At 40.5% G+C, this 16,368-nt stretch overlaps 1 protein-coding gene across 1 annotated transcript; it reads left to right on the top strand.

The window, feature by feature from the left end:
* The first annotated feature begins 4,354 nt into the window (after positions 1 to 4,354).
* On the top strand, positions 4,355 to 16,124 carry LOC124280697. Its single transcript, XM_046716684.1, has 3 exons — positions 4,355 to 6,533; positions 8,673 to 8,767; positions 16,113 to 16,124. The coding sequence occupies exon 1, from the start codon at positions 4,355 to 4,357 to the stop codon at positions 6,524 to 6,526; it is 2,172 nt and encodes a 723-aa protein (XP_046572640.1). The 3' UTR covers positions 6,527 to 6,533; positions 8,673 to 8,767; positions 16,113 to 16,124.
* Positions 16,125 to 16,368: the final 244 nt, after the last annotated feature.

Raw genomic sequence — 16,368 nt, 5'->3', positions numbered from 1 at the left:
GTTGTCATCACACATTGGTTACAGTTCACTGAGTTGTCATTGCACAAAGGGTACAGTTCATTAAGTTGGCATCATAGAATGGTGACAGTTCACTGAGTTGTCATTGCACAATGGTGACAGTTCACTGAGTTGTCATCGCACATTTGTGACAGTTCACTGAGTTGTCATTGCACAATGGTGACAGTTCACTGAGTTGTCATTGCACAATGGTGACAGTTCACTGGGTTGTCTTTGCACAATGGTGACAGTTCACTGAATTGTCATTGCACAATGGTGACAGTTCACTGAGTTGTCATCATACAATGGTGACAGTTCACTGAGTTGTCATCACACATTGGTTACAGTTCACTGAGTTGTCATTGCACAAAGGGTACAGTTCATTAAGTTGGCATCATACATTGGTGACAGTTCAATGGGTTGTCTTTGCACAATGGTGACAGTTCACTGAGTTGTCATCGCACATTTGTGACAGTTCACTGAGTTGTCATTGCACAATGGTGACAGTTCACTGAGTTGTCATTGCACAATGGTGCCAGTTCACTGGGTTGTCTTTGCACAATGGTGACAGTTCACTGAGTTGTCATCGCACATTTGTGACAGTTCACTGAGTTGTCATTGCACAATGGTGACAGTTCACTGAGTTGCCATTGCACAATGGTGACAGTTCACTGAGTTGTCATTGCACAATGGTGACAGTTCACTGAGTTGTCATTGCACAATGGTGACAGTTCACTGAGTTGTCATTGCACAATGGTGACAGTTCACTGGGTTGTCTTGGCACAATGGTGACAGTTCAACGAGCCCATCGCGACCTGCTGCAATTATGACAGTCCAATTAAAGAAAGAAAATAAAGAAAAATCGGTATCGTGCAAAGTCTTCTCCGTTATATAACCCGTGAAGATCCGGGATATAATTGATCTTCAGTAACCCATGCTAACGGGTTCGGGTGGTCAGGCTTGCTGAGTTGGTTGTCACATGTCATCGGTTCCCAATTGCGAAGATCGATGCTCATGCTGTAGATCACTAGATTGTCTGGTCCAGACTCGATTATTTACAGACCACCGCCATATAGCTGGAATATTGCTGAGCGCAGCGTAAAAATGAACTCACTCACTCTCAGTTGTGTAGCAGGTGTCCTGGGGTATATTTAGTTATCGATATCTTTCATCTGTTCGCTCTGTACAAAGATGAGCAGGTTTACCAAAACTTCGTTAATTTTAACTCTACTTTTCGACTTCAGTAGCCGTTTCAGGAACCTTGCGGCGGACTTGTAATCTCGACCTGATATGCTGTTTAGAACACTTCGTAGTTCATTCGAGAACATCAGCTATACGTGTAATCTCGTAATGTTCCAAACGTTTAAGAAAAAGTAAACAGTAAATCAATATTCACGTAGCTCTTGGAAGCATTATAATGTCTAAGAACTTAAATTATTCAGGTTGACTGAAAAGAACTTTTACAGCTACATTCAAAAGCATATAAGTTTCAGGTTTCATGTTCATGATGGTGAAGATTGGGACGATCCATCGTGCAGTGCGTGACTCGTGGTCTTAGATTAAAAGAAAACGATCTTCATGACAAGGAGGCTCCGTGGTGTATCTATACGCCAGAGTCTACATTATCACTTGACTCCAGGCTAGAATGTCAGCCGAGTAGCTCCAGGTGACCTTCCCAAAGACGACATTGTTCACGGAGAACATCTGATTACATGGTGAGATAGACCTCAGACCTTTCCGTACGTGGACAAGTTGTGGTGAAAGTTGTTATTTGGGATTTTGTTTTTTTGTTTGTTTGTTTGTTGTTGTTGTTGTTGTTGGGGGAGGGGGGATAGAACACAGATTACGTTTAATTGTAAATTACAACTATAGAGGTTTCTACAATAACCTAGCTACCTGTAGATTGCAACTAGTGAGGTTCACAGATGATGAAAGTCTCACGGGTAAATAGATTCAGCTACTCCTAGACTCCTCCGTGGCAGGGTGATCTTTACGGCAGGACCATTACGTTGTAATCATGTTGGCAACCGAACCCTGGTCTTTGGCGTGACAAGCGAACGCTCTAACCATTAGGCTACCAACCCGTGCTTTGTTAGAAATTAATCTTCAGTAACCCATGCTTGTCGTAAGAGGCGACTAACGGGATCGGGTGGTCAGGCTCGTTGTCTTGGTTGACACATGTCATCGGTTCCCAATTGCGCAGATCGATGCTCATGCTGTTGATCACTGGATTGTCTGGTCCAGACTCGATTATTTACAGACAGCCGCCATATAGCTGGAATATTGCTGAGTGCGGCGTAAAACAACAAACAAACCAAGCCACCAGGCTACCCCCGGCGCCCGGGATAATAATGAGAATAATAATGAGAAAATTTATAACGCGCCTTTTCCGGGCGTACATCCTGCTCAAAGAGCACAATGTGATCATTATTACCCTGGATAACCCAAGTTGCCTCTATAGCGCTGGAAGATTGATAGTCTCATGACTTATTTCATTACTCATTTTCTGCTGGATGGACAGGGGCAATTGAGAAGGTGAGACCACATGTATCCCATGTGTTTCGTTGTGGGGTGTGACTGAAGTCCTAGAAACTCTCAGGAGGCAAGCTTTCAAGTCATGGTCACCCATCCAACGACTCTCCGCGCCCAACGTTGCTTGACTTCAAGACTTGGTGAGGGGAGAAATGAACTGACAATAGGATAGCTTAAATTTACGTTTCGTGTACACAATGGCTCATCGCAAATATCAGATATCAGATTTATTTCTAGATATATAGTATCGATGTATTTCCACGTGACTACAATTGTCATTTAAGCCTGAAATCGTGGGTTGGAGCCTCGTTTTGGGCAGATTCAAAATCAGCTTATGGGTAGAGTACAAAGCCATTCCAGTATATACCACACACACGAGCAGATTCACTTCTTTAGCATTGGTAAGTAATTACCCAGTAATACTTTCAGATTCAGGAACACTTCTATTAGAAAGATGAATAATTGATTTTGAAAAAGCTTCCAAACTTCTGGCGAGGGTGTAGGGGTTTGTTAATGTTTTTCAGGTTTATTTTTGGGTGAGCGGGGATGGAGGGGTATTTGGGGGAGATTGAGCTTGGACGTGTTGGTTGTCTCTGTGTTTAAGGTAGGATACAGATATACGACAATAAATGTAAAGTGTCCATAAAACAATGCCCTCATGTTAGGTGGATATCATGGCAATGTGTTTGGTAATGAGGGTGATTTCAGTTTTCCAGTGGGCTCAGTGTGAAGTGGGTCAGATATTTACTGTGAGTATTGGTACAACTGACAGAAGAAGAGACGAATATGAAACAAAACAAACAGTTGGTTAAACAATCTCATGTGATATTGCTGGATCATTGCTAAAAGCGGTGTGAAACTAAACCTACTCAGTCACTGACAATGTTACCATTCTTTTCATACCAAGTCCAGTAACTTCGCCTTCATTGTACGTAACTCGTTTCTCATCTTTTAACCTGTCATTAATCCAACAATCTTGCTAACATATGGATACAATGTATTTATTTTATATACGCTTAAAAGTTCGAACACTTGAAAAACTACGTTAGAATGCTTGTCGTAAGAAGAGACCAACAGAATGACTTTGTTGACACGTCATCATATCCCAAATGCGTAGATCGATACTCATGTCAGAATAAACAATTGGAAGTGTAAAAAAGAGAAAAGGCTGACGTCAGCCATTTTTGTAATCCTTATTATGCCTGTATTTTGAAATTGTCCGCAAATTTGTTCTTTTTCTTCCTCGTCTTTTGCAGATTGATACACCATGGCGAAATAGTAACATCCTTTCTGCTGATAATATATAAACGTTTAAAACAGTAAATGCCTGAAAGGCGAGGTTTTCACACCAACGGATTTTGGTGTATACTTTTTAAAAAAAAATCTATTTAAAATGAGAGTGAGTGAGTTTAGTTTTACGCCCTTTCCAGCAATATCACGGCGGGGAACACCAGAAATTGGCTTCACACTTTGTACCCATGTAGAGAATCGAACCCTGGTCTTCGTGGTGACGAGCAAACGCTTTAATTACTTGGTTACCTAACCGCCCCTTAAAAATGAGATCAATAGAGAATATTTGCAGGGTATGTAGACGTGGAGGTTCAGTGTGTCTTTATTCAGATGTTCTGTACGTCACTGGCCTTTCTCTTACAGAGGGTCATTTTGGAACACAGGTTCAGTCTGAAGCGTCGTTGAACTCGGTATCCCTGACAACCCCAACAGCCATGTATTCCTCAGTCGAAAGTTCCTAATCATTTCCTGTAATATGTATTGATGTCAGAATAGGAAAGTTGTGTTCATAACCACGCCATGTTTGTTTCAGACAATGAGAGGTCTTTTGTCGTTGCTGACGTTAACAGCCACGTTGGTGTGTCTGTTGACGTTGCCAGACGAAACACAGTCACGTCGTGTCGATAGACAACGGCGTCATGCAAACCGAGCCAGGCGTGACGCATCACCGGAAATACCTATACACCGATCCAGGCGTGACGCATCACCGGAAATACCTATACACCGATCCAGGCGTGACGCATCACCGGAAGTATCTGAACTCCGCAATAAGCGTGATACGTCATCGTTCCCCTCTACAACAGAAGCTCCATACAGTTCAGCGGCGGCCGAGGAAGTTCAAAGGGTCGTGAGAGACTTCCTGGTGGACGCCATCAAGTATGCCGAATCAAAGGCAGACGATGAGAACGGTGGAAGTTGGACCGAGGCCATTCTAGAGTTCCTCTTGAAGGAACTTCAGGATTCTGGCAACGTGGAAGGAACTGCTGAGGAGGACTTACGGAAAGATCTAGTAACAAGGTTCGGGGGAGAAAATATGGAATCACATCTCAGACAGGTCGCTAAGCAAATAGAAAATGGCGAGGTCACGTCTAACCATCATCACCACGGAACTCAGGATCAGCATCACAGTCATCATGGCGCAGCAGGCAACCATGGCGGAATACATCACAATCCAGATTCAAAGATTCATGGTAAACGAGGTCACGGCACAAATCACCATGGGGGTCACGGCACAGCACAGGAACACACTCATGGACACCGGCCTGAGCACACTAACGGCGTCACAAGTACGTCTACACAGAAACAACACCACCAAGGTCACCATGGACAGCACCAACACACAGAAGGCACTGACCAGCTAGAGAGCACCGAATCCTTCACTCAGCAAGATGACTTTGAATTTACTCCAGAATCTATTAGGTCACACGTCAGGAGCTTTCTTGAAAACATGAATCCTCAGCAGATCAACAGCTTTTTAGTTTTCTTGGACAACATCGAAGCGGAACAAGTTTTCAAAGACGGTGAGATTGCATTCATTCCTTCTGGAGCTATCAAAGCCCATATCAACATGGTCTTTGACAAATTAGAAGCTGCCAATGACACACACGCTGAAAGAGCACTGAGGGTCATGCTCCATTATCTTCATGGCTTCGAATATTCAGAGTTTCACAAGTTACAAGGCAGTTACACTGAAGATCCTACCCTTGAATACGCCCGAGGATTTGCTCTGGGAATGGTCGACAAACTCCTAGCTGAACATGGCGAAGAGGAAATACAAACATCTCTTGCAGAGATGGAGCATCTGCTGGACAAGTTTGAGAAGCATTTCTCTATAGACCCTCTTCATACCGAGCACAAGCGTCATCATCACCATGGAGATGGTCCTCCAGCAACCGCTGAATCGGTCACAGCTCTTGTAAACAAAGTATTTGGAGAAATCGAAAACAATGCTGACAAATCTGAAAGACATCACGAGTTGAAAATCATTGCCCAAATCCTTCATTCGTTTACCGGTCACCATGGCCACCAGAGAGAGCATCTAGAAACTGACGTAGAAGGCCTAGTCACTGTGGAGTCTGTCAAAGGACATGCACTGAAGCTGGTTCAGACACTTCAGTCACACAAACAGACCCGAGCTCTCGCTGATCTTGCTAACATGCTGGTATTTTTCGAGGCCAAAGCGAGCGACACTCAACCAGATGTGCACTTCGAAGAGGAGTTCCAAGGCGAGTCCCCAGCATCCTCACACAATGCGAATGTAGAACCTGCTGCCGCGATGAAGTTAGTAGATAAATTCATTGAAAGGTATGTGGCCATGAAAGATGATGCCCAGCTGACAACCATCCTGCGATCAATCGTGGCCTACTTCGTTGAATTTGAGAAAGAAGAGAAGCAGAGACAACACAACGGCAACAATCTCCATCAGAAAGATGATGACGTCGATGGTAGCGAGGACGAAGCTGAAGTTTCTACAGCTGTCCCTGAGGGAAACACACGTAACGAGCCCAATACCAACCCGTCTGTACATCATCTCCCCACCATCGGAAACAGGGGCCATGGCATCGGAACCCAGGGACTCGGGGGATTCGCTGCTGCTCCAGAGAAGACTGGCGTTGGATCGGGAATCCCTGGGCGCGGCGGCACCGTGGGAAGCCACCACGCCCCTCAAGTCCCACACCACACTTTTGGTCACCGTGCATTTAGATAAATAGGTGGTAAGTCTTACATAGTGTTTGTCGAAGCCATTATATCAAATGTTGATGCCTGTGGGTTTGGTGCGGAGGAATGTGAAGAGGAATGAATGGTCTTAACCAATTGAAAACTTACCCTGAAATAACAATTTGCTGTAGCCGGTCCAACAAAAAGCATGTATGGTTCTGTACATGGAAGTGTCAAGGAGAAAGGCTATTAACATTCCCAGTCGTTTCCAATGTTAGAATACACAATGCCTGATAGAATGTGGTCAAATGAAACAACTTTTATGTTTGGGATTACCATTTTCTAGTACATATCAGGAATTCGGACTCATAAAGTACAAAACTTGTACTGTTCTAGCCTGAGTCTCATCCGGGTTACGAAGAATGTATCGTCCCAATTTAGTCACTTGTTGTACGAGGGTCGGTCAACAAGTAGTTGCCCTAACTATATTCTCGATGTCAAGTGTTTGAAAAGTTTTATTAAGAAGGAAGCATTAGTCAAAGCCATATCCAAAATTTCACGAATGTGGGTAATGTGGTTATCGAAATATTAGTCACCAAAGGACAATGCGGTATAACATTTCTGTAAAAGTATTGCAGAAAATGAAGAACGATCTATTATTTGGTAATTCTTGGATTATGGTAAACCCTCAGATAATATATAAAATATGTTCAGTATAGTATTGGATGACTTCCCGTCATAATCAACAGTCAGAGATTTGGATTGCTTGATTTATATTTAGACGGGGGCTGTTTTAAGGACGCCCCCGTTTTAGTCTTTCAAAAACATTGTGTCAACATATTGAGAGCTGACAGGTGTTTGACCATTCAGCATTTAGTTTGCACAAAGTGAAATAAGGGAAAACATTAGAATAAGCCATGTCGTCAAACGTGAATCCCATCTCGTAATAATCAGATCGCACCGTTTTCACTGCCACGCCAGAACTAAGATCTGTTTTTTTAGTTGAAATCCTTACGGTTTCTAAAATGTAAAAACTATCGGATCGCTCTTTCCATATGAAACCTTTGTGAGTCAACACTCCATGGATGGTCGTGTCCATGAATCTAATAACCAGCCAATCGGCTTCTAAATTCTGGGTTGGAGAGAGCGAAGCATTCATTGATTTTCTGTTTCAAACACTATGTCAACGCCTTTGTGTATATCAACACTGTTGTTATATCGACACTGTGCTGTCATACCGACACTTGTTATATTGACACTGTAATCTTTTATTAACACTGTTGTGTTATATCGACACTGTGCTGTCATACCGACACTGTGGTGTAATATTGACACTGTGACGTTTTATTAACAGTTGTGTTATATCGACACCATGCTGTCATACCGACACTTGTGTTATATTGACACTGTGACGTTTTATTAACAGTTGTGTTATATCGACATTGTGCTGTCATACCGACACTGTTGTGTAATATTGACACTGTGACGTTTTATTAACAGTTGTGTTATATCGACACTGTGCTGTCATACCGACACTTGTGTAATATTGACACTGTGACGTTTTATTAACAGTTGTGTTATATCGACATTGTGCTGTCATACCGGCACTTGTGTTATATTGACACTGTGACGTTTTTTTAACAGTTGTGTTATATCGACATTGTGCTGTCATACCGACACTTGTGTTATATTGATACTGTGACGTTTTATTAACAGTTGTGTTATATCGACACTGTGCTGTCATACCGACACTGGTGTTATATCGACACTACAACGTTTTTATTAACAGTTGTGTTATATCGACACTGTGCTGTCATACCGACACTTGTGTTATATCGACACTGTGCTGTCATACCGACACTGTTATATCGACACTGTGACGTTTTATTAACAATGTTGTGTTGTGTCATCACTGTTGTGTTATAACGACACTTTGGTGACATATCGACACTGTGCTATCATACCGACACTTGTGTTATATCGACACTGTGACGTTTTATTAACAGTTGTGTTGTGTCATCACTGTTGTGTTTTGTCGACACTGTTGTGTTATAACGACACTTTGGTGACATATCGACAGTTGTGTTCCATCGGCAGTGTGGTGTTTATCAACACATCATTTGTCTCGAACTACTGATTACTCGATGTATGCTTGTTCTGGTTGCACTATGTTGATCTTTGATTGTCTGTTCCAGATCAATCCTGGTCAATTCCACTGGATCGGGTCACAGCTCATTTCAAATAATGTCTCGTTTTACCAAATTCTGTTTAGTTAAACCATGATGTCGTCGTTTAGTTACCGCCTGTTTTAGACGGAAGATTGTGCTCTTCATTCAACACTCTATCGTTTACAAATATTTATGTAAAAACGACTTGAATAAAATCCAGTGTGAATTTTAACCTGCGTTATATCATTAATAGTGAATGAGTGAGTATGGTTTTACGTCGCTCTTAGCAATATTCCAGCAATATCACGGCGGGGGACACCAGAAATTGGCTTCACGCATTGTACCCATGTGGGGAATCGAACCCGGGTCTTCAGCGTGACGAGCGAACGCTTTAACGTCTAGGCTACCCCACCGTCCCTATATCATTAATACGCACAACAGGTAGTTGTATATCAGACAGAACACAGACTATTACATGCCCACACCTATATCGATGAAGCGGAATGTTTATTGTATTTTAGGTGTTTCAGTGCAAAGCTAATGACGGAGCATGAAGGAGTGAATAAAGGTTAACCCCTTAACACCTTGTTTTAGTTATGCTGGGTCTGAGTCACACAGTCATAGGATTCTGGCGTGACCAAGGGACGCAACTCTAGGTAGGGATTTCAGTCCCCACATCCGACAAGGCCTCAACTTCCGTAGATCCCCAAGTGATAATTAAAGGAGCTGAGATGACAGTAACTATTCGGTGTCTTCCTGCATATACAGAAAATCAAGCATTTGGCCAGAAATTAAAACTAAATTAGCCCACTTAAAGAAAAACACAAGTTAATCCACATCCATGTATATAATCTAAGATTAAAGACAAGCTGCTATAAAGCAATATGCCCTAAACATACTTTATGTGTTACAGGTAGCCACTGTGATCTAAAGCTGGGTCCGTCGGTTTCAAATATAAAAACATATTAAGCATTAAAATGTTCCTATCTACGTCATAATAAAAGAAAAAAACATCCGTCACTCTGCTTATTTAGGATTTGGGGTGGGAAATCTGCATCTGGAACAGAAGAAACGAGATGTCTTCAAAATACTATTTATTCTATTTTCTTTGGTATTCGAGAAATAATAATAGATACAACAAAATCATTTGTTGTCAAATCTGCCGATTTGGAATCCGCAACACAGATTGTACTGAAACCAAGGCAACAACAAAGAAAGCAGAGAACATCAAAATAGATTGGACTTGATGTTACTGTCACAAGATTAGACACCACGGTCTATAAGAAATGTACATACTACTATCTGACAGGGTAGTAATAAATGGAATGGCAAGAAAGGACTATGTTAATACCCAGGACACCGTTCTTGTCAATTTTCACTCGTCCTCTACCTTCAGCCATCAGCCCAGCTCTGACACAGGAATAGTCTGTCAAAGTCAAGTCAAAGATATTTATTGTACTTAAGGCCTCTGGCCCATATACAAGTAATACAAGGATATATACAGCACATGTTATAGACATTTCACAAAGAAATTACAGTTCAGATAAGATATTGCTTCAAAGGAAAACAGCATGTTTTACATAAAGCGCAAGATTACGTATTACATTTTTGGAGGATAGAATGGAAGCAAAGGCAGATGAAGCATATTTTAACAGGTAATTATTTGGGATATATTTTTTCTTAAATCAGCATAATGTGGGCATACAAGAGCGAAGTGAATTTTATCTTCTTTAGCCGAGTTACATAATGGACATATCCTTAAACGTCTCTCTATTGAAAATCGTCTGCCCTTATTTACTGATAAGTCTAACAGGCCCAATCGAAATTTGACAAGTGTGCGTCTGATATTTCTAGATGTCAATACAGATAGATATAGTTCTGGTTGAATTAAGCTCTTATGTGATCTATACAACTGGTATCTTGAACTATTGTCTAGACAGGAATGCCATTCTTGATAATACATGCTTACAGATTGTTCTCGAAATTGCTTAAGAAATAGATTAAGCAGTCTCACAGTCCTTGAAGCGCTCTATTTTCACTTCTGCTCAGACCTTTCTGCAGTGCACCAGCCCTTAGTTAATCCAGTCTAGATTTCCTCAGGCTCAGGGTTAGGGTTGGAATCTCTGGCCGCCTTTTAAATGTAAATGGAATTGTTTGTTTCTATCAACGTTGTATATATTCAGAGACCGAGCGATATCCTAACACAGGAAGACAGCCATTGAATGAGAAGACGGGAGGTTCTCAGTTCGAGTCGGCGAACACATACAAAAAATAGTTTCGGGTCGGCGGCCAAATCACAGTCGGTCGTACGATGAAAAACACAGAAATGAAGAATATTGCACCAAGCAATAACACAAGCACTACAGAAAACATAAACTATCTACACAATCCGCATCCAAGTGGCGGATTTCAGTGGCGATGACCAGGAGACAAGCAGTAGCAGGTGGACCAGTGATGTTATCACAGTCACGAGAAGTGTCCTCAGTTCGGACTTAGGAGAAGACAGTCTGGATTATTAAACTTGACCGGCTCATTAACAGAATTCACGGCGCTATATAAGAATATATACAGTAAAATGTGATATATGTTTAGAAAGAGCGTGAACTATACTACAAGAATGTATATTTAGATGTAGTGAGAATAATTTGTACAATTAGTAATTAGCAAAACAATGGCGAAGATGAGTCAAACACAAGATTGACAAACATGTGCACCAACAAAGGTGGGTACTCGCGAACTGCGTGAACTCTAGCGAACTGCGTGATCTCTAGCGAACTGCGTGATCTCAAGCGAACTGCGTGAACTCTAGCTCTCCTGACAATCAGATCTGACACCCGATACACTCAATCGAACTCCGTGATCAGTGCAGAGACGAGCGCGAGTTGTGATATCCTGAAACAATATAGAAGCACACGTGGCATCGAACAGGATTCTTTGTACAGGTAAACATGTATGGGATTATGTTCCTTCATTTAGATATTGACATATACAAGGACAAGGTAAAGGACCGTTCATAATTTATGGCTCCCCCCCCCCCCCAATGTACAAATCAATGACACGCATCCCCCATAATTATTTTTTGTGAATTTTCACTTTATGAATATGAGCTTTTTTAAAAGATTTTCTGGACTTAAGGTTAATGTCGAGAAAACTATTCGATTGGGTCAGAAAAGAGATCTAACTATAAGCTTCGTAAAGAGTGGAATTTGGATTGGAGTCAGACACATTTTAAATTACTGGGGATAAATTTCAGTACAGATTTAGAAGAATTGGCAAATTTAAACTATAAAGAGAGATTTGAAAATATTGAAAAAGAAATGAAACAGTGGTCAGTTAGACATTTATCAACACCTATGGGTAGAAATACTTTTTTGAAATCTCTATCACTACCTAAGATGAATCACTTGTTTGGCTCTTTACCTAACCCTACAGACGAACTAAATAGTTTTCAGAAGAAATGTTTTAACTTCATATGGCGGAGTAAGATAGATAGGGTCAAGAGAAGTGTTATGACACAACCACCTAAATATGGAGGAATTAAGGCACCTGATGTTAAATTAACTATATTATCACAAAAACTAAAATGGATAAAAAGTATAGTAAGTCATATTGGGTCAAACATGGTGGAATTTTTATCCAAGGGATAGATACTATCGGTTGGTGGATTATGTATATATGAACACTACTCTAGTGCCATACATTACAGTGAGTGAGTGAGTTTAGTTTTACGCCGCACTCAGCAATATCCCAACTATATGGCGGCTGTCAGTAAATAATCGCGTCTGGACCAGACAATCCAGTGATCAACTGCATGAGCATCGATCTGCGCAATTGGGAACCGATGACATGTGTCAACCAAGTCAGCGAAACTGACCACCCGATCCCGTTAGTCGCCTCTTACGACAAGCATAGTCGCCTTTCATGGCAAGCACATGGGTTGCTGAAGACCTATTGTACCCCGGATCTTCACGGGTCGCCACACATTACAAATATGTTTAGGAGGGATGTTATGTCAGTATGGGGTTTGTGTCTATCCAAATGCTATGATAAGATTACAAATATATCTGACATAAAGACTCAGTCATTATGGTACAACTCTAATATCTCTATTGGTGGCAAATTGGTAGACTATAGTGACTGGTTAGGAAAGGGTATATGTTTTATTAAGGATATGTTTAATGAAAATGGTGAAATTTATTATTTTAACGAACTTGTAGAAACATATAATTTAGAAACAAATTTTATCTTATATCAAGAGATCAAGACAACAGTAGTGATATATATTAATAGAATCGAATTTTGATTAATGATTACCAAGAAAGGATATACAATCCTACTCTCCCATTTAATGTATACAGAATAATCAATACACAAAAGGGTTGTAAAATGTTTTATCAGATTTTTGTTGCTCCAGACTTCAGTACAGTTGCACAAGAAATATGTCAAAAGTGTTTGAACAGAAAAATTGATACATCAGAACAAGAAACTATATTAATATGATGTCTTATATATGTACTGAGAGTGTGAATATGAGATGGTTCCAATTAAAATTAGTGAATAATATGTTAGCAATAAACAGCTTTTTCTACAAGATAGGAATATCTGAATCACACTTATGTACATTCTGTGGCCAAGATCCAGAGATCATGGTACACCTGCTGTTTGAATGCTTTTTTGTGAAAAAGATATGGAAGGAAGTTGAAAAATGGCTTAAAACTGTTTTGGAGGGTGAAATTACTTTTCACTACAGAATATTCTATTTGGATTCAAAGGCAAACACAATAATCCACTGAATGCTGTAGTTTTGGTGGTTAAAGAAGCTATTTACAGAAAAACCAAAAAAAAAATGCAAACTCTGAATATTAGATATATTAAAGCAGAAATAACTAAATATTATGAAGCAACAAAAATGATAGCTTTTTCTAATTTTAATTATGCCAAATTCTTCAGCTTCTGGTCCTGCTTCCATGCTTTATTTGCCAATAATTTAACTTTTATCAACAGATTTGTACATGCAACACTGCATATACACAATCACCTTTGACCATTTTACATATCTGTGAACAGCATGATATTTGACAATGTGATCTAAGACACACTGTACTTACGTACTATGAAGCTACCTATACAGTACTTATGTACTATGAAGCTACCTATACTGTACTTATGTACTATGAAGCTACCTATACTGTACTTATGTACTATGAAGCTACCTATACTGTACTTATGTACTATGAAGCTACCTATACTGTACTTATGTACTATGAAGCTACCTACTACTTTATGCTATACTGTACTATGTACTATGAAGCTACCTACTTATACTTAATATATATGTACTGTACTACCTATGTACCTATGTATGAAGCTACCTATACTTATGTACTTATGTACTATGAAGCTACCTATACTGTATATGCACTATGATACCTTATGTACTATGAAGCTACCTGTACTGTACTTATGTACTATGAAGCTACCTATACTGTACTTATGTACTATGAAGCTACCTATACTGTACTTATGTACTATGAAGCTACCTATACTGTACTTATGTACTATGAAGCTACCTGTACTGTACTTATGTACTATGAAGCTACCTATACTGTACTTATGTACTATGAAGCTACCTATATACCTGTACTTATGTACCATGAAGCTACCTATACTGTACTTATGTACTATGAATGAAGCTATGTACTGTGATGAAGCTACCCATACTGTACTTATGTACTATGAAGCTACCTATACTGCACTTATGTACCATGAAGCCACCTATACTGCAATTTATACTGTACTTATGTACTATGAAGCTACCTATACTGTACTTATGTACTATGAAGCTACCTATACTGTACTTATGTACTATGAAGCTACCTATACTGTACTTATGTACTATGAAGCTACCTATACTGTACTTATGTACTATGAAGCTACTGTACTTTATACTATGAAGCTACCTATACTGTAATTTATGTACTATGATGTTCTGTATACTGTACTTATGTACTATGAAGCTACCTATACTGTACTTATGTACTATGAAGCTACCTATACTGTACTTACGTACTATGAAGCTACCTATACTGTACTTATGTACTATGAAGCTACCTATACTGTACTTACGTACTATGAAGCTACCTATACTGTACTTACGTACCATGAAGCTACCTTTACTGTACTTATGTACTATGAAGCTACCTGTTCTGTACTTATGTACATGTACTATGAAGCTACATATACTGTTCTTGTCACGTTCGGCCACGTTTGTTTGGCGTTTTGTCACGGTTGTTTCACCCTTGCTGCCCGATATGTCCCGGTTCTCACGGCAAGGTAGGTTGTATGGTTGCCGATTCGTCCCGTTCCATCACGGCGCATCCAGGCGTGTGACGGTTTACAGGGCCGGCGAGATACGGCAGGTTGCGTTCTCTGGTATTCCCTCTCTACAGCTGATGCTGGCCTTCTTGCTGACGCATGGACTCGATGTATGTCCCCAGCAAACATACAAACACAAAATCTTCCTCATCTTGGGGGTTCATGCTGCTTTTGTTTCTGGGGATACAATGGCTTCTATAGTTGGGTGGCCTTATTTTTATACAGTGGGCACAACCGTGCTCCAAAGCTGACGTTCATCCGTAGAAAGTCTTGACAGAACGCGCAAAACGTGTCAAAACCTTGATTAAAACATGAGAAACGTGAGGGAATCCATCAGAACGCGACAGGCCGAGAGGAAACGTACTGGCATCCGTAGTGGACTGCGGGCCGAGCCGTACTGGGCCTTTGAGCTTCCGGGACTCGGCAGCCCGTTTATCCCAACGGCCCATTACGGATACCGTCATAGACCGTGAGAAAACTTAGCAGGACCGAAGAAAACTTGACTTTGGAGGGAAAAGATGGCCAAAATCCCACGGCGCACTAAGTTTCGGTGAAACGGGGCTGCCGTGGCACGGGAACATAGTGTAACCCTAGCATAAATGAAGTAACATCCATGTCATGTAACATGCTCGTACAAAAAGAAATTGAAAAAAGCAACAAAGACGGATTGTGAAAACATATCGATTCCAAGGAAACTTATGTCTTTTGATGAAAGATAAATAAACATAATCACAATGGAATAATAGTACATTTGAAGATATGATGCAGTTCATTTACTTACAGGAGTAAATCAAAAGTGACATTTACAAGGTCAATTTGCTACTGGAGTAAAATACTCCAGGAGTAAATATACTTTTACTTTACCTACGGAGCAGGTGTAAATTTACTCCAGGAGTATAAATACTTACGTGAGTAAATTCGTTTTGTGACGTTTTCATGGTCAATTTACTTACATAAGCAAATCTACTCCTGTAGGTAAATGTGTGCATGTAAAAGCGGCTTTAGACTGTGGCTATGAGGATGTCATCTTGTCCGGGGCAGATCTTCCAAACTATACGTGCTAGCTTCATCAAACTTGGTACATATGTCAAGCATGATCTATCGATGTGCCTTTTGGAGTTTAGACCCAGATATGAATTTTATGTTTTGCTGTTTCCATGGAAACGTGACTAGACTGTGGCTATGGGAATGTCATCTTGTCCGGAGCAGATCTCTTAAACTAGACATGGTAGCTTCATCAAACTTGGTACACATATCAAGCATGATCCATAGATGTGCCATTTGGGGGATACGCCAGAGTGTGAATTTTATTTTTTGTGGTTTCCATGGAAACGTGACTTTAACTGTG

Source organism: Haliotis rubra, unplaced genomic scaffold, assembly GCF_003918875.1.
Source record: "Haliotis rubra isolate DU_JTF1 unplaced genomic scaffold, ASM391887v1 Scf271, whole genome shotgun sequence".
Taxonomy (NCBI): Eukaryota; Metazoa; Mollusca; class Gastropoda; order Lepetellida; family Haliotidae; genus Haliotis; species Haliotis rubra.
The sequence above is the reverse complement of the archived record's forward strand: the minus strand, read 5'-3'. Positions and strand labels throughout refer to the sequence as shown.